This window comes from Acartia tonsa, chromosome 7 (genome assembly GCF_053477335.1).
Source record: "Acartia tonsa isolate MP-2025a chromosome 7, ASM5347733v1, whole genome shotgun sequence".
In the NCBI taxonomy this organism is placed as follows: domain Eukaryota; kingdom Metazoa; phylum Arthropoda; class Copepoda; order Calanoida; family Acartiidae; genus Acartia; species Acartia tonsa.
The window spans coordinates 35127456-35145619 of NC_137266.1; the positions used below are offsets into that span (position 1 = coordinate 35127456).

Here is an 18164-nt window from a genome sequence, read left to right on the forward strand (position 1 = left end):
TGTTTCATATCTTCGCAAAAACATAATCAAACACATAAAAGAGGGTGTTTTATGATAAATATGAGTGAAATATGAAAAAGGTTAGTATGCGTACGCTGATTTCATAAGATGTGGTTCTGGTTTTCGCAAGAAGAAAGTGGACAATGGGCTGTTTATGACACTAGTCCCCAAAGTATTTTAATAACAATTTCTTATTCGTTGTCTTAACAACTTTTTAATTTTGATTGGTTGGTTCATTAAGTTGAATGTCCAAACATTTCAACCACTGATTGTAATTCACAGAAGGTTTAATTTTGTGGATCAACATTGGAGATGTGCATTAATTTATAGGCCATTACCTTATCCATTTTATCCATGGGTTTTAATAATTTACATTTGCGAAAGTGAACGCACACTATTCAGCCATAGTCAATAGTAGATATATGTAATTCATGAACAAAATTTTACAAGTCTTTTTTTCCGGTGCTTATTTTACCACATTGTATTATTGGGGACAAGGGGAAAATTATTGATGTTTTCCCCGCCTAATAGACTAAAACCTGGCTTGGTCTATCAAAAACCCTCTGAAAATTGTAAACCGATCCTAGTACTTCAAAATACACTATCGGTTTCGCCCCTAGAGGCCTGCACTTTAGGTGATTTGAAAATTATACCGATTCAGCGGTTAACGAGATCGTTCGGTACAGACAGACAGACAAACATCGTGTTACTTTATTATAAGAATAATATGCAAATGAACTCACCCCAGTATAATATTGGCAGCAGACAGTAAAAATGCCAGTACACACACCCTTAACCGCTGTACCCCCACCCAGGGTACAACTTAAAGGGTCTGTACATGTGTTCACGCATCTCCGCCTCTCTTGAAACCCATGGCAGCCTAAAAAATAAATAAAATTATATCTTTTGAAATCTTATTTTTGATCAAACTTATATAATTAATCTAATCCAGTAACTTAAACATTGTTTGGCTTCAAAACAGATTAATATCCGCTGATAAGAACCTGTCTTAACCTCTTTTCGAGGAAGCTTTGTGTTTATCAAGATCGAAATTAATTCCTTATTCATTATCCCAAATTAAGCACAAATGTCGTCTTGTTTGACTTTCCTTTTCTAAAGAGACGCGGCATGGATTGTTTATATTTTGATGCGTCCACGTTCTTTTACTTTTGAATGATATGTGAGTGTGTGAAGATTTCGGAGAACAAAGTTGGGCCTATCATTGGTCTCATAGTGCGTGAACGACCCTAGTATAACAGGGGCTTGAAACCATAAGAACTTCAGGTAGAATTTGTTAAATTTATTTAAATAGAGTGGCGTATAGGACGATTTATTTAGTTTAAAAGGCTTTAGCCAGCTAAACATGAAACTTTATTATGATTAATTATTATGTTTTAGTAATTTTTTATGTGCTTTTATTTTTGCATTTAACAATGATTTATTAAACCAAATAATTTTCCTCTAAAGCCAAAGTACCCAAAGATTCTTAACCGTAGAAAAAAAGATTTTAAAAAGCAAATAAGATTATGTGGTTATAAAAACTGGAATTTTGTATTAATTGATTTGTAATTTCAGGACTTTGAAATAGTTGCCTCAATAAATCTATAATCAAACCTGCTGTTGAAACTTGATGGTTCCTGGTATTGGGGGTTTGTGTGTACGTCAACAAGATCTCTAGAACTTCCCGCTAATTCGGAAGTCACACTCAACCAAAGTGTCATGGTTGAGACAATTTCAAAGAAGTGAAGTTTGAAGTTTAGGCATTAGCAAATTTCAAATAACCTGATGTTTGAAGGAGCTGCACAAGCAATTTCAAATGGTTCTGAAGAATAGGCATTAGCATTCTTCAAAGAATCTGAAGAATAGGCGTTAGCATTCTTCAAGAGATCAATAGCATATAGTGATTATTGATGCAAAAAACATTGACAATTTTTCTGTGAAATAGTACCTAGTGAATCAATATGGTGCTCACTAAAAAGCAGAAAATTGAGCGAGCTATCGCTATTGGCAGTGAAAGGCTAGAAGTGTTTGATGAACAGATAAAAGTGTTTTATGAAAATCTAAAAGCCTGCCAAAGTTTTAGTTCATGTGAAAATGTGAATTTAAAATCAATTCGTGACATTTTTAGTGAGGTCAAGGACCAATCTGACCTAATAAAAAGTCTAAAATCTGCCATGGAGACTAGTGAGATGCGCGAGTTCAAGCGTGATTTGGATGAAGCTAGTGAACAGAAAACAATTGCAGATAAAGTTTATGCGTCGTTGGAGCAGTGTACAAAAATTCTGCACTGGCTTGACAATGATTCAGACGACGCGAGGTCGAGCACTGTCGCCAGGAACCTCGACGTCATTGAGAAGGTGAGGATGGATATGGGAGTGCTCAAGATTTCCATGGAGTTGCGCCAAGAAGTACGTGATATGTACCGAAGGCTTAGAGAGATGGAACGTCGTTCATCTAACTTGGATGAGAGTGGGACACCTGCCATACTCTCCAGAAGTATGTCTGCCGTGGATATTCGGAGTTCCAACCCGCAGTATGGGCGCTGGGACAACAGTTTGTTGCCGTCCTTTGACGGTACTGACACGGATTACTCCAACTTTAAACAGGTCTTTAAAGATCTATGCGCTGGTTACGGATTTTCTGACCAGAGGTTAAGTCTGATGTTGTGTATGGAGAAGGTGATAACCAACCCGGAGCTACGCAAGCAAGTGTCAGCGATTAGAGATCATAATGAACAATGGTTGTTTTTGGATCAGATGTTTTTATCAAACACCCGCCGGTTCATGAAGATTTTAACTAAGCTGAACAAGATGAAACCTGTGGATAAACCTGTGGACGTGGTTAGTGCAATTGCTACCTTCAAAAGCACTATGCAGGAAGTAGAAGCCATCGTTGGTTCTGAAGCTAAGGATTACCACCACCTAACTCTTATTCATATTTTCAAAGACAAATGTCCAGATGCCCTGAGAGAGAAAATTATGATGGAGCTAGGCAGCATGAACCTGCCAAACATCAAGAAGATTGTAGAACTTCTGGAGAGGACAAGGGGAGCAATGTTGGCTGGTGATATGTCCTACGACACTGGTGCCGGCAAGAGGAACCGTGACAGAGCTGCCGCCGCGCAAGTATCTGGCCGCAGTGACAATGAGAATGGACGGGCTGGAAAGGACAAAACTTCCAAGTGGAATAGTGCATGTCCTATTGAAAGTTGCAATGATAAACATCCTATTTTCCGTTGTCTCACATTTAAGAAGATGGATGTTGTTGACCGAAAAAAAGTTGTCCAGCAGAATAAGTTGTGTGAACTCTGCCTGTGTGATGGTCATGCTGCTGACAATTGTAATAAATCGGATAAGCTTGGTGTCTGTGGCACCAATAATTGCGACAGTTATCATAGTCGTATGTTGCATGAGGCTAGTGCTAGTGTAAATACAGTCTACAAATCAAGTTCTGCGCCTAGCACATGTACCTTCCTGCTGCAAATAGTTCCAGTTGTAGCACCTGGCCGCCGTCATGTTTGATTCTGGTGCAAATCTACCACTTGTGTCTGAGAAGTTGTCCAGCAAGTTGAAGCTGAAATCTACCGGCAGATATACAAACATTTCTGTAGCTGACGGCAGTGAATCATCCTGCCGCAATGTGGTGTTCTATCTGAAGGACAGGGATGGTAATATGAGAGAATTTGAGGCAGCTGTTATGCCTAACCTCGGAGGTGGCAACGAGATGCGCTCGGTCCATCCGGAAACCGCCGCCGAAATATTTAAGATGCTGCCAGAAAGATTCACATATATTAGTGGAGGCTTGGATATTATCATTGGAAATACCCATCCTGACGTGTTTCCGTCAACCTACCAGAAAGTGGGCCAGTCTATGTTGTGGAGAACCATTTTTGGAAGTGGTTTTATCTGTACAAGTGCTGACTGTGGAGCTGGTCAGCAGAAATCTGCGTATAAAGCTGTCAGTGTTAGTGGAGGCGCCTTGCCTGAATTTTTGTCCTCAGAGTCATCCAGGTACAGATTGGGTCCAGAATGGTTGCGCCAGGATGAGAGTGCGTGGCCGGTTGGTTCTGCCGTAGCTGTTGATAATGAACCGGTTGGTACTGCCGTAGCTGTTAATAATGAACCGGTTGGTACTGCCGTAGCTGTTGATAATGAACCGGTTGGTACTGCCGTAGCTGTTGATAATGAACCGGTTGGTACTGCCGTAGCTGTTGATAATGAACCGGTTGGTACTGCCGTAGCTGTTGATAATGAACCGATTGGTTCTGCCGTAGCTGTTAATGATGAACCTGTTGGTTCTGCTTGTGATGCTGTTGTTGAGAAACCTGTTATTTCTGCAGTTGATGCTGTTGTTTGTATTGCAGTCAATTCTGATGTTAAAGATACTGCCGCAGCCGTTGACAACACTGCTAGGGCGAGCACTGCCGTAGCTGTTGATGATGAACCTGTTGGTTCTGCTTGTGATGCTGTTGTTGATAAACCTGTTATTTCTGCAGTTGACGCTGTTGTTTGTGTTGCAGTCAATTCTGATGTTAAAGATACTGCCGCAGCTGTTGATAACATTGCTACGGCGGGTGAGGCTGTAGCCGTTCACAATGATGATGCTGAAATTGGTTGTGTTGCAGCCGGTGCTGATAATGAGGTTGGTGCTGTTGTGAATCAAGAATCGACCTGGCTGCTGCCAAGCTGGCCGCCCGACACAGGGTAAAGGGCCTGCAATATGGCGGGTGTTGCCGCCAGAAAGTTATTGAAAGTCTACCAACCCCACAAATCTAATTTACAACATAAACTATTTATGTGTGAAAATGATCTTTTAAAGAAAAAATAATACAAGTTATATATTAAGCTTGTGAAGGGAACCTAAAAAGGTTCTGTAAAGAATAAGTATTCATTATTCAACTAATTTTATTGTTCATATTTAAGCACAAAAATTCTACAAAATTGTTTAGACTTTTAAAGCAGATTTTAAAAGATTTTGTTTCTTTAAGTATGATTTTGAAAAGCAAATGTCTGTGTGTATTAACTACCAAATGATTTTTGCAGATTTTTTAGATTGAGAAAAATAGATTTTTTTAAAATTATTTTTCGAGGTATTTTTTTCATGGTTCACGGTTGCTTAAAAATGTTATTCTCAGATTCTCATATGAGATAATGCATTAAAGTAAAGAACACAACATGTAAAATTATTATGATAATGTTTAAAATATTTCTTATTATTATTTTAAAAGATTATCGCAAAATCAAGATATTGTTTAAATTTGTAAGCAAATAAAAGTTTTTCTTTCACTCCGGAGGCAAGGATTCCAAATAATCCACGCGTAAAGATTTTTTTCTTCTTCATTCCGAGAGCAGAGATTCGTAGTAATATACGTACCTAGCGATTTCGGGCAATTTTAAACCTTGAGAAAGTATTTTATAGCAATTATTTCCTAGGTACATATATTTTCGTTCATGTTTAAAATGTAAACTCTATTTTCTATGAGATAAGCATTTATAATAATGAACACGATGTATGATATTATTAAAATATTGATTATTATTTATATGAATATCACAGAATTAATTTAAGATAAACTATGCATATTTTAAATTAACCTTTCCTTCATTTTTATCGCAGATATTAAAATAAAAGCGGTTAAAAAAATTATGATTAATAATTGATTCTTATTTTATGAAAACTAAGAACATTTTTTTTAGTAAAAAGCTACATTTTCATATGCCTATTTTTATGCCTAAAATAAGAATCAAGCGAAATGCGATTAATTTTTATTCTATTTCATATGCTCAAATTTAATTTTATTGAGTTTAATTTCTTTTCAAAAGTACAATTCATTATAAAACTTACCTGAAAAGTTTACCAAAAAGGAATAAATGTGTCGAGGTTGCGTGATTCGATATTTATTCTAAGAAAAAAATCAAGTATTTTTTTAGCAGATTTTTTAAAATTACATATGAATTTCAATCAAGTAAAACATTTTTATTCAGATCAAGGAATGATTGAAAATTCATATTTAAAGTCTCATATTTCTTTTACAAAGAAAAATTGGTATTTTTTTTTCATAATTTTGATGAAAATTCTAACAAAAATATTATTATTATTTTGCTATTATCTAAGTATTGAAAAGTTTTATTGTTGATTAAGATAGTTACAGTTCTTATTCATTAAGTTTGAAAAACTTTCTGCCCAAGGATTTTGAAATATTTTTTCTTACTACTCTTTTTGATGCTTAACAAATTTAGTTTTAAGTACCTATAAATCTTAATTTTCTTGTCTAAGATTTATTTCGTTTTATATTTTACCATTATTTGTTTACATTTCAACCTGATTTCGTAGGTACTTATTGATTTATTAATAATGATTTATTACCTATTGATTATGAAATGATTATTATTTAGTATAAGTTGTTATATTTACAACATCATGATTAATAGGATTATCCATTTTAGGATTTGTGTATGTGATCTTGTGAGTGTCATGTGCCTGGAATATTGTATGGTACAAACCAATCCCCATCCTTCTATCCTAAACTGTGAGGTATTATGAGTCCTAGTGAGGAGTATAATATTGTGTATACATTTCACGGGGTTTCATTTAGTTAGGAGCAAAAATTGTCATGTTTTTCGGGATGTGGCCATTCTCATGTGATTATGGTGAGTTGAGTTTAGTGAGAAATGTTGCTAGTGCTCAGCGCAAAAAACCTTGAATCTCGTTAAGGAAGTTAATTTGACTTTCAAATGGGGGGTGTGTCTTAACCTCTTTTCGAGGAAGCTTTGTGTTTATCAAGATCAAAATTAATTCCTTATTCATTATCCCAAATTAAGCACAAATGTCGTCTTGTTTGACTTTCCTTTTCTAAAGAGACGCGGCATGGATTGTTTATATTTTGATGCGTCCACGTTCTTTTACTTTTGAATGATATGTGAGTGTGTGAAGATTTCGGAGAACAAAGTTGGGCCTATCGTTGGTCTCATAGTGTGTGAACGACCCTAGTATACCAGGGGCTTGAAACCATAAGAACTTCAGGTAGAATTTGTTAAATTTATTTAAATAGAGTGGCGTATAGGACGATTTATTTAGTTTAAAAGGCTTTAGCCAGCTAAACATGAAACTTTATTATGATTAATTATTATGTTTTAGTAATTTTTTATGTGCTTTTATTTTTGCATTTAACAATGATTTATTAAACCAAATAATTTTCCTCTAAAGCCAAAGTACCCAAAGATTCTTAACCGTAGAAAAAAAGATTTTAAAAAGCAAATAAGATTACGTGGTTATAAAAACTGGAATTTTGTATTAATTGATTTGTAATTTCAGGACTTTGAAATAGTTGCCTCAATAAATCTATAATCAAACCTGCTGTTGAAACTTGATGGTTCCTGGTATTGGGGGTTTGTGTGTACGTCAACAAGATCTCTAGAACTTCCCGCTAATTCGGAAGTCACACTCAACCAAAGTGTCATGGTTGAGACAGAACCCTAGAGGCAAACAAAACTGATTTTAGACTTTTATTCTATAATTTTAATATCCGCAGAAAGTTGTCTAAAATGCCATGCGATAACAATTCCAGTATGGCTTCGAAACCGATGTAAGCATTTGATAAGAACTATAAAAGACTAAATAATATCTAAAACATTAAATTACAAAATAACATTAAACATTTTAGTATTTTTGGGGTAATGTTTGAGCTACTTGTAATTTACATAATTAAAAGAACTAAACGTGTAAAGCAGGGATATAAAGGAATAAGACAATGTCCGATAAATTAGTGTGCCTCCCCAATTATGTTATTCAGAATTACCTTCTATATATTATTATTAGTGGTTGAAACGTTTAGACACCCAACTTGATAAACCACCAAATTTGTTAAGCCAAAAAATAAGAAAACGTTACTCTAAAACTTCGAGTACCAGGTTAATAAACAGCCCATGCCCCCTCCCTTCCTGCATACTAGACGTGTATAGACTGAATAACTGTAAAATCAAGTTGATGAGTGCAAATTTAGATATCTAAATATAACAAGATTTTTGCACCATTAGATTTATAACCCCAGATGGCCAATCAGACTCAATTTACGTCCATCGTATCATTAAAGCTTTCCACGGATATTTAAATGAAAAATTATAAGATTAAAACCAGTTTCCACGTTCAATTGTTGATTTTAATATTTTTATTTATTAATCGTGATAAATTGTCTGTAATACGATGTTATACATGATTTTTCAGTATTGCTGAAAACTTGTTCTAATCTAGCGGATATTCAACGGTTTCAAAGCCATAGTGGAAAAATATTATAATTTTGAACCTCGGGTTTACCTAATTATTATCAACAATAAAAATCTTGGAAATGCTTCTTTAGTATTTTTTAATGTATTGAAAGTTTGCTGTGTGATTTACATGACAAGATCTAGCCAGACGAGAAGTATAAAATAATGCATATTTCTAGAGTCAAATTGGCGTCAAGATGCAAATAGCAGACAGATAATGGGGATACAAAAAAACTAAATTTAATAAGATTAGCTTTCATGAAAAAATTTGTAGTGGCAATTAGTTCAGTAATGTGAAAAAGTTTACATTAAAAAAAATCACCATTAAATCCATAAAAATAAGGACAGGACTCATATTTTTCCCACAGGACTTATATTTTTCCCACTAGCCCTATAAGGAAAGTGCCAAATTGAAATCTGTAGTGGCTACTAAGGTTTAAAAGGTTTACATTAAACAAATCAGCTCAACATCTTTAAAAACAAGCTCAGAATTATAATTATAATTTTATATTTAGGAGGGGGTAGCGAGGGGGATGGGTTACCGCCGCCCGTAACCAAAAGTAAAACTTTGTAGCATGTAACAAATATGAAGGACAAATACTTGATTTTAAGCAGTAATCTTGCATACAAAATAAGGATAAAATTGTCGTCTTACCCAAACATATCTAGTTAATTTATGTTGTATATATATGGCATTATTCAATTTTTAGTAATGTCAGAATTTTTAAGATTTGATATAGAAAATATGTGGATATTATGAAAGGGGAAGATTTGTCATCCATTTAGGTTGCTAACATGAACATCATTTATTAGCCCTTTCGTTCACCCAGTCAAAGGGAAGGGGGTAAATATAGTGGAAGGGGTATCGTTAATTCAACCAGCTACGAGTTTCAATTTATATGAGTATATGATAATCTGGTTTAAGATCCAATAAATAATAAATCCATTGATGATATAAGCAAGCATCACTATTTATATTATACCAAAAGCAGAAAAGAACAAATAAACGGGTGGTTATAACCCTTCATTTTCCTATCCTATCTTAGCTTGTCTGTTTAATTTAGTTCCCAAAGTTTTCTCATTCGTTTGGCTTAACAACTTTGGGGAATTTAATGAAATTTGATTAATTAGTTGTGAGTACAAACATTTCAAACTATAAGTGGCAATTTTTTGTATCATCATTTGGGATGTATATAAATTTGTCGGCCATTGTCTTATCCCTTTAGATCACTGGTTGGTTGTAATCCGCCATTGTCCTATCTGTGCATGTCTGTCTAATTTAGCAAAATCGTGCACAAAATAATCAGGATATACTCGCTTTCGGGGATATTGCACCCGATAAAAAAAACTATTATTGTCTTGTCTGCCGGTTTCATTGACTAATTTTCTTTGTGCATGTTGTTGTACAATAAAATTTGTCAAATATTGTTTTCTCTCTATTTTTTACAGATTTTTGGTTGTGAAAATTGATAGAAAAATAGTTTTTCTTAAAGTACCAAATCACATTGTCTGTTGAAAACAAAACAAATAAGATTAAAAGTCCGCATTAAATTTATATACAAAATCAATGTGATGCTTGGATGTGTGTTCACCAATATATATTAAAAAATAATTGTGTATCTTTAAAAGAGATAGAAAGAAAGATAGATAGGAAGAATGATAAAGAACCAAAAGCATTAAGTAATAAAAGATGATAAGAGAGATAGAAAGATAGATAGTATTTTGGGTGTTAACAATTGTTCACCATGAAATGAAGCAAAGACATAAATATAGACATGTGCTCTGTATATCCTCTTTTTTTACAACTTTTTTACAAGCGCTGCTACTCTATAACTTGGTTATGTCTGTATGTGTTAATCTCTACATTCGTACATTCCCAATACCATTGTTTATTGTGGGGTTTTGATAAGTGAAAATACAAATAGCAAAAACATAAGTAAGGTTTCTTAACAACTTAAAATTAAGATAAAATGTGCTTTTTTTGTTGCTGCTATAGCTTTTATTTTTAGGACAAAATTATTCTTGGTATTTTGGCAAATGGTGCTACAATTTTACTAAAGAATTTTTTCGTTAATTGGCAGAATCAAAATTTAGAAATAGGGTCATTTTAATCCCCATCCATCACACTCTTTAATTTTAGAAGAAAAACTTCTGATAATTCTTTTATTAAAGATTGAGCTTATAATTGGGCGTCATGTGGGTGTCAACACCTCCTCGAGAAGAATAAGAAAACTCTCCTATAAAAAAATCTAATTCATTATAAAGGATTTTGACGAAGCCCAATCTGTACCACTTTTGACGTCATATTCTCCATCTCTTTTTAGGGGGTTTCTTTCCCATTTCTAATCTTATCTCCTTCATTTTATGACGTCACAAGATTTAAAAGTGGTACAGATTGGGCTTCAGCAGTTTTTTTTCCAGTAGGGCTCCAAAAAATTTAGACAATTTCCTACGAATAGTGAAATGAAAATCATAATTTTAATACCAGTTTTGTTAGCCCGGGCAATATGCCCCACGGAGCTAAGAAAACTTCTTTTAATCATACATTTTTTTTAATATCCGCGAAAATCTGTCTATAATTCGATACGATAAAAACCTATTTCTTTATTTGAATGGTCAAAATTAATAACCCTTTCTTGTTAATCAAAATTTTGTAACACACTAAACAAATAGTGTACAAATAACATATATTGTTATTTTCAAGCTTTATCAATCAAAATTGCATTATACAAAAACATGAAAACACACAAATAAATTAATTATATTTCAGAAAATGCAATATTGCAAATTGAGTTTTTTCTTCCAAATTATACATGAAAATATATTAATTTTGTTTTGTTTGAAAATAAATAACTTGAAAATATTAAAATTAGTAAATTATTAAATATATACCTAGTAAATTTAATTTTGTGTAGGCATAAAATACATTTTTTAAAGTCCTTTTAAATTAAACTGCACGAAAACTTTAAAAAACGTATTTTAGTACAATCAAAGCTTTGTAACTTTTTGGTGGTGGTATCTCCATTCCTCAAAATCATATCTAGAATATCTCCCCCAAATTAAATTCCCGCAGAGGCCTCATTAGGGTCGTAGTCACTAGTCAACTATAAGACATTTCATAAAAAGTGGTCATTACTGACAAAACATACATCTGCAGCCATATGCATATTGGTTAATGTTATTCAGATAATGACAACATCACAGAACGTTTTTTAATATATAATTAACTTGATTTTCCATTATAATATATTCTATGTTACAATGTAAATGATTATCCATGTTATCATTATTTGAGATGGCATGCATATTTCCATAAAGTTTTCTGATTTTACTCATGCACAACGAAAAAACCACCATTAACCGTATTTTTTTAGTAGTTTGTTTTCTTTATGATTTTGATTGTAAAAAAATCTTTATTCGTTAAATTACTCGATTTTTTATATTTCTTATACCAAATTGAAATTAAAAGGTTTTAATCTATAATTTTCACCAAGATTCCTGAGGTTATATAGCATGCTTGTAATAGCACAGTCATGAAAATTAGATCACCAAACTTTTGATTCTATTTTGAATTAAATACCCTTATTATTACAAAATCCCCTATTAAAACAATTTAATCCTTAAGAAATGGTTATAGGCACCCAAAGAAATTAAAAATCTTATCACAACCCCCCCCCCCATCACTCCCCACTTTAATACAATACAGATATCTATGCACGTGCCTGCAAAGAAGAATTATGCATTGATTACTTTGACTTTCTTAACCTATGAAGCGTGTAAACATATTTCAAATCTCTGGTTAACTTCAGTGTTCATGTAAAGTTGTGAAAGAAATATTATAAGCAAAACTTTTCTATGTTCGGGGTGTGTCAGAATGCTTTTCTACATTCAGAATGTATCAATATGTTTAATACAGATATCTCTTATGGTTCTAAAGCGACAATGGCCGATAAATTTATGTAAATCCCCACAAAATTACCCCTTCTGTAGATTACAATTAGATGTTGAGACACTCAACTTAATGACAAACCAATCACAATTCAATAAAAAGTCCCCAAAGTTGTTGAGCCAACGTTATTATAAAACTTTGGAGACCAATGTATTAAACAGCCCAATGTACATTCCCTCCCTGGATAGCTCTAGTCATTTTGGATATGGATATTAATATCAAACCTTGCAGAAAGGATTTCAGTAAAAAGAATCAAGAAATCAAAGATATTCTTCTCAAAATAATTACTATAAAGTCGGTATAGACAGACCTATATAACAGTTGATGATTATATTTACTACTTTGTGACATCCTTAAGTATATTTAATTAATAAAATAATTTTATTTGTTACAATGAATAAATCTGATAAATATCTTATCAAAATTTCATATGCATGTAATAAATATTTAATAAACTAGTGTTGTAATAGTTATTCGAAAAGTTGAATAACATATAATTATAAAATTTTCATTATCAAAATTTAGGAAAACTATTAGATACTGATTAATTGATAGGCATGCCCTTTCTAGATATGTATATACTTTGAATTTGTAAGTATTATGAGTGCATTTAAATATATTAATCTAATGAAATAACAAGAAAAAAAAACAATTCAACACTTCTTTGCTAAGTAACTCAGAAAAACGTCGTCTGGACAACCGTAGATAACCTATTTTTTAGTAGCTGCGCTACTTATAACCGCATTCTGCACTTGATTTCACGATAATCAATTTAATGATTGCATAATGATCGTTATAGATTTCTAATTTTAAGCAAATTAGAATGTAGACTAATTTAATCATGTTATTAAAGGTAATAACAATTTAAGCTATTGTGATATTTAAATGGAATCTTCTCTTTGATGGACAAATAAAATATTTACATGCATTGATCTTAGACAATGGATTATAAATCAATATACATTCCCAATGATTATAGGCGAAATATCTCCTTCTCAAGAATATTATCTATATTAAACCAACAAATAAGATGACGTATTTATATAGAAATTTAGTTGACTGTTCCTTAGACCATGGATCTAAAGTGATAAGCAAATGGCCGATAAATTGGGGTACAGTCCAATGATAATATACAAAATTACCTATTCTATAGATTACAATTAGTAGTTGAAACGTTTGGAAACTGAATTTAATGAACCAACCAATCAAAATTCAATTGAAGTCCACAAAGTTGTTAAGCCAATGGTTAAGAAAACGTTATTATAAAACTTTTTGGACTAGTGTAATAAACAGCTCAATGTCCCCTCCCTCCCAGTCCACTAAGTCCTTTAAAGTAGCTTTTTGGCATTTGCTACCGTAGAAAACTATTGCTTTTTTAGGGGGTGGAATAAAGCTATTTTCATTAGGCTGTATATTTTGTAGAATATCCACCCCCTTTATTCATAACATTATATCTCTTTTAGACAAACACATAGCTTTCCTTGTCAAATATAGATAAACATCCAAACATTATTGTTTTAAAAAACACTGGGAAAAATAATGATTTTAATTTAATTTGATGAGAAAATTTGCCTTAACCAGTTAGGGAGTTGAATCCATTTTTATAGAAGCAGAAATATAATCTATGATTATGGTTTGGACCCTCTAAAACTGTAATCTACCTTTCCACTTTCCCCTCTCTTGGTGAAGATATCTTCAACGCCGATACGATTTTTGAAATGTAAGATTCTACTTTCCCTTCTCTTGGTGAAGATATCTTCAACGCCGATACGATTTTTGAAATGTAAGATTCCACTTTCCCCTCTCTTGGTGAAGATATCTTCAACGCCGATACGATTTTTGAAATTTAAGATTCCACTTTTGCCTCTCTTGGTGAAGATATCTTTAACAAGAGAGACAAAAGTGGAATCTTATATTTCAAAAATCGTATCGGCGTTGAAGATATCTTCAACAAGAGAGGGGAAAGTGGAAGGGTAGATTACAGTTTTAGAGGGTCCAAACCATAATCATAGATTATATTTCTGCTTCTATAAAAATGGATTCAACTCCCTAACTGTTAACCCCAAATATTATAGAAACGTTATTGTTCCAAATAATGTTTATTTCTTTATGAAAGCTTACAGTACGATTAATCAGGGATATGGGATAGTTATAGCAAAATATGTGTGTTGTTGATTTAACAACATAAGACTGTAGTTTAACTTCAAGTCCCTTATATTTTACAAAATTGTAGTTTAATAATTCTGGGTACTTTTCCATAAAGTTTATGCTGATCAGTGACACCCCCCTCCACCCCCCCCCCTTATTTTTTAATAAGATTAAAAATAAATTGATATTTTTCTTGCCTAGCATATGGAAAAACACAAATTAAATAAAGATAAAATTTTTCTAGTAATTATCCCTTATCTGCGGAAATTTGCATTTGAAAATCAGTTGAGGGATCAACATGAATTTGCAAACTTTGGATAAAGAAATAAAAACAAGGATGACAACATCCTTAAAAGCGAAGCTTTAAAATCAGACGGTAAGACAAACAAATATTAAAACTTATGCAAATTCGGGACTTAGATAGCAGAGTATAAATTTATGAGTCTAAAATTTGTTGCAAAAGTGTTTACATAACTGGTCTAGGAATCACCATGCTAAGATTGAAAACGATAGGACAATTCAAACATGCCTAAAACAACGATATTATCCATCCGTTACGGATGCACGGATAAACTGGCGTTATAGAAAAGCTTTGCTTAAATAAATTCCAGATTAATAGACAGATAAATGAATAAATTAATAGATGAATATTTTCAAGTACATCCAGGCACATTAAATTCAATTAAACCATTTTTAAAGAAAGTTTAAAAGAAATAGATCATATAACCCCGATATATTTTTATATAGCGCAGTTTTATAGCCTTTTCGGCCCGGATTGAATCATTAAAAATCAAGATTCAAGATAGTTCATAATGTCGACGAAGATATCAGATAAAATATCTCTTATGTTTCATTTAATCCTTGTGTTTTTTAGCAAACGGAAATAGATAAATGGCTAAGAATAGTTTGCAGATAGACAGAATAAACACGATTTCCCAAACCATTCAAAACTATGTTGTTACAGTATACTATTTCAACTATGAACACTTCTAACGTGGTGTTAAATTACACTTTTAGATGATTACAAACCCAACTTCGGTTGTTTTAAACTGTCGTGAGAAAATTATGGATTATGCGATATCATAGTAAACAAATAGTTTTATTTGGTTGTCTACAACCCTCTGAAAAAATAAGGGGGGGGGGGAGCGTACCCACTCTTTTTACCAACATTCCCCCGTGAAAGATCAGCTTTCCTCCCCCCCTTCACAACTCAGGGAGGAAGGAGATTTGGACTTTAAGTTACTCTTGTAACCAAAGTTTTAGAGCCATATTATCTTATTCGTTGGCTCAAAATTTTTGGGTACTTTTGTTGAGTTATTATGGGTTAGTTTCAAACTGACATTTAAATTTTAATCTATAGAAGAAGTAAACATTGGAGAATAATATCAATATAGCTAAATTCAGTGATATTGGAATGGCATACTATTCAGAACTGGCCCTAAAAATGTTATAAAGTAACTTCAGAAATTAAGAAATAAATTTTTTTAAGATTAATTTTTAGCTGTTTTGTAAAGTTTACGAAAAGGTTATATAAAAAGTTATCTTTCAAAACAGATTAATTAACCACTCAACATTAGAAAACTCTTAATAAATTGCATATAAACAAGGATGACAACATCCATAAAAGCGAAGCTCTGAAACGGTAGTACAAACGGACATTAACACTTGTATAATGTCAGAACTAAATAATAATCAGAATGCATGTATAAGAGTCAAAGCAAAATTGTAAGTAAATTTGTTGAAAAACTGCTTGATACAGGATAATGATTATGGACATACTTACATTTTTAGGACTTGATTATAGAGTTGCTTCGCTTATAATATTGTACTTTGTCGTCTCAGGAATCAGTATACCAAAAATCAGACCAATCGGATAATTAGATCACATATAAATTTGTTGTTAAAAATGTTAAAAAATTTAACATATTTAAAATGAACGTACGGACATTCTGGTAATGATTAGAGAGTTGCTACGCTTTCTAACTCGTACCTAACTATTACAGGAACTACCATGCAAAATTTGAAATCAATAGGACAATTCTAACATACCTAAATTAACGAAAAAAGCTATTTAAAAAAAGTAAAAAAATCAACATGTTTAAAATGGACGTACGGACATTTTGGTAATGATTATAGAGTTGCTACGCTTTCTAAATCGTACCTAACTACTAAAGGAATCACCATACAAAATTTGAAATCGATAGGACAATTCTAACATGCCTAAATTAACGAAAAAAGCTATCCGTGACGGACGGACGGACGGACAGACGTACGGACGGACGTACGGACGGACGGACCGACCCTAATTATAGAAAAGCTTCGCTTTTAAAAAGTTTATAAATTTCTAACACAGAGACATATAACTAATAAGACTTTTAAAAAAAAAATCAAATTGTATTAAAATTATTTCAAGCATAAAAAAAAACAATTTTAAATCAAAATCAATCAACAATTTGATGAAGTATTTTTTTGAGAATAACACATTTTGTCCAAAAGAAGCACAGCAACAAAATATATTGCAACAGTTAAGACGGAAAATTAATTCTAAAATTTAGTTTTACTTCAATAGAATTTTATGTTTTTTTCTCGTATTCATTCGAATCCGGTGGATATGAACCGGTTCTTATCCATACGAAAAAACTATGTCTAGCATCGTATTATATCCAACTTCTTACAAATATAAAAATGTACAATCATAAGATTAAAACCAGTTTTTTTGCCTTTGGCACCTCGGGGCTAAAAAAAATTGGTTTTAATCTTTTAAGTGTATATTCTATATCCGCGGAAAGATGTTTATAATACGATGCGAGAAATAACTATTTTAGCATATTATCTAATGAAAATCAACAACCCTTGCCCACAAAATGCAATTATAAAAACCTGCTTTCTCCTTTTATAAAAAAAACACGAAAGGCTAACACCATCAAAGCAAACGCCACTGATTTTTACACCTTATTGTATAAACATTTAGGGAAGTGATTGCCATGTCACGTATTCACAAAAATACACAAACTAAAAATGTTAAAGTGTTTTTTTGGTGGTGTTAAATAAAAGTTTTAGCCAAAATATAATCTTAATAAAAGATAAGGGATAGGATCATTTCTAACAAGAAATTACATTTAATTCGTGTAATTTTACAATTTTCATTTGTTTGAGTATCTTTAAAGGATTTTTTACCACGCATGAAAATTTAACTATTTAATAGCTAACTCAAAAAGCTCTGTTTTTGATTTAGAAACATAATAAAAAGACATTTACACTAATAATATGTAATAGAATTAATAAGTATAAGACTAGGCAACAATTAGTTATGAAAAGGATTCAATTGAATCATTGATATACGTATTTTTTTAGCAAAGCAAAGCAGTAGTGGCTTTAGCATAAAAAAGGTGTTTCAGATTCTATATGAAGTTTATTTTAATTTCTATTATCTATCAATCTAGAACCATATATCGATAAACTTACACAATACCCTCATAGAGTAGCTACATAGCTAAAAATATAACATTTATTATTAAAAGGACAATTGATTTATTAATTGAAAGGTGTATGATAAATATAACAAGGATGAAAACATCCATAATTATGGAATCTTGTAGAACATCTACTTTAATAGCAGCGAAAAAAAAACAATATACAAAGCTACAAATATCCAGAATTTTCAGACATATAGCTTTCAAAGTTGCCGAGAAAGTTCTCTGAAAGACATACTTTTGATATTATAGAGTAGCTGCTCAACCAAAGTTATGAAGTTCTAGAATGTGACCTTTTTATTTCTAGTGCCAGTTCACTGATTTCTGCCA

The 18164-nt window shown here is 32.3% G+C and overlaps 1 protein-coding gene across 1 annotated transcript in view; it reads right to left on the reverse strand.

Annotated features, from left to right (window-relative positions):
- The window catches only part of LOC145323655 (uncharacterized), a 106150-nt gene that overhangs the window by 84927 nt on the left and 3059 nt on the right, over window positions 1-18164 (reverse strand). The window contains exon 2 of the mRNA XM_080166074.1: window positions 744-880. Coding sequence (XP_080022200.1) covers window positions 744-880 — 137 coding nt within the window. The remainder of the gene's footprint in view (window positions 1-743; window positions 881-18164) is intronic.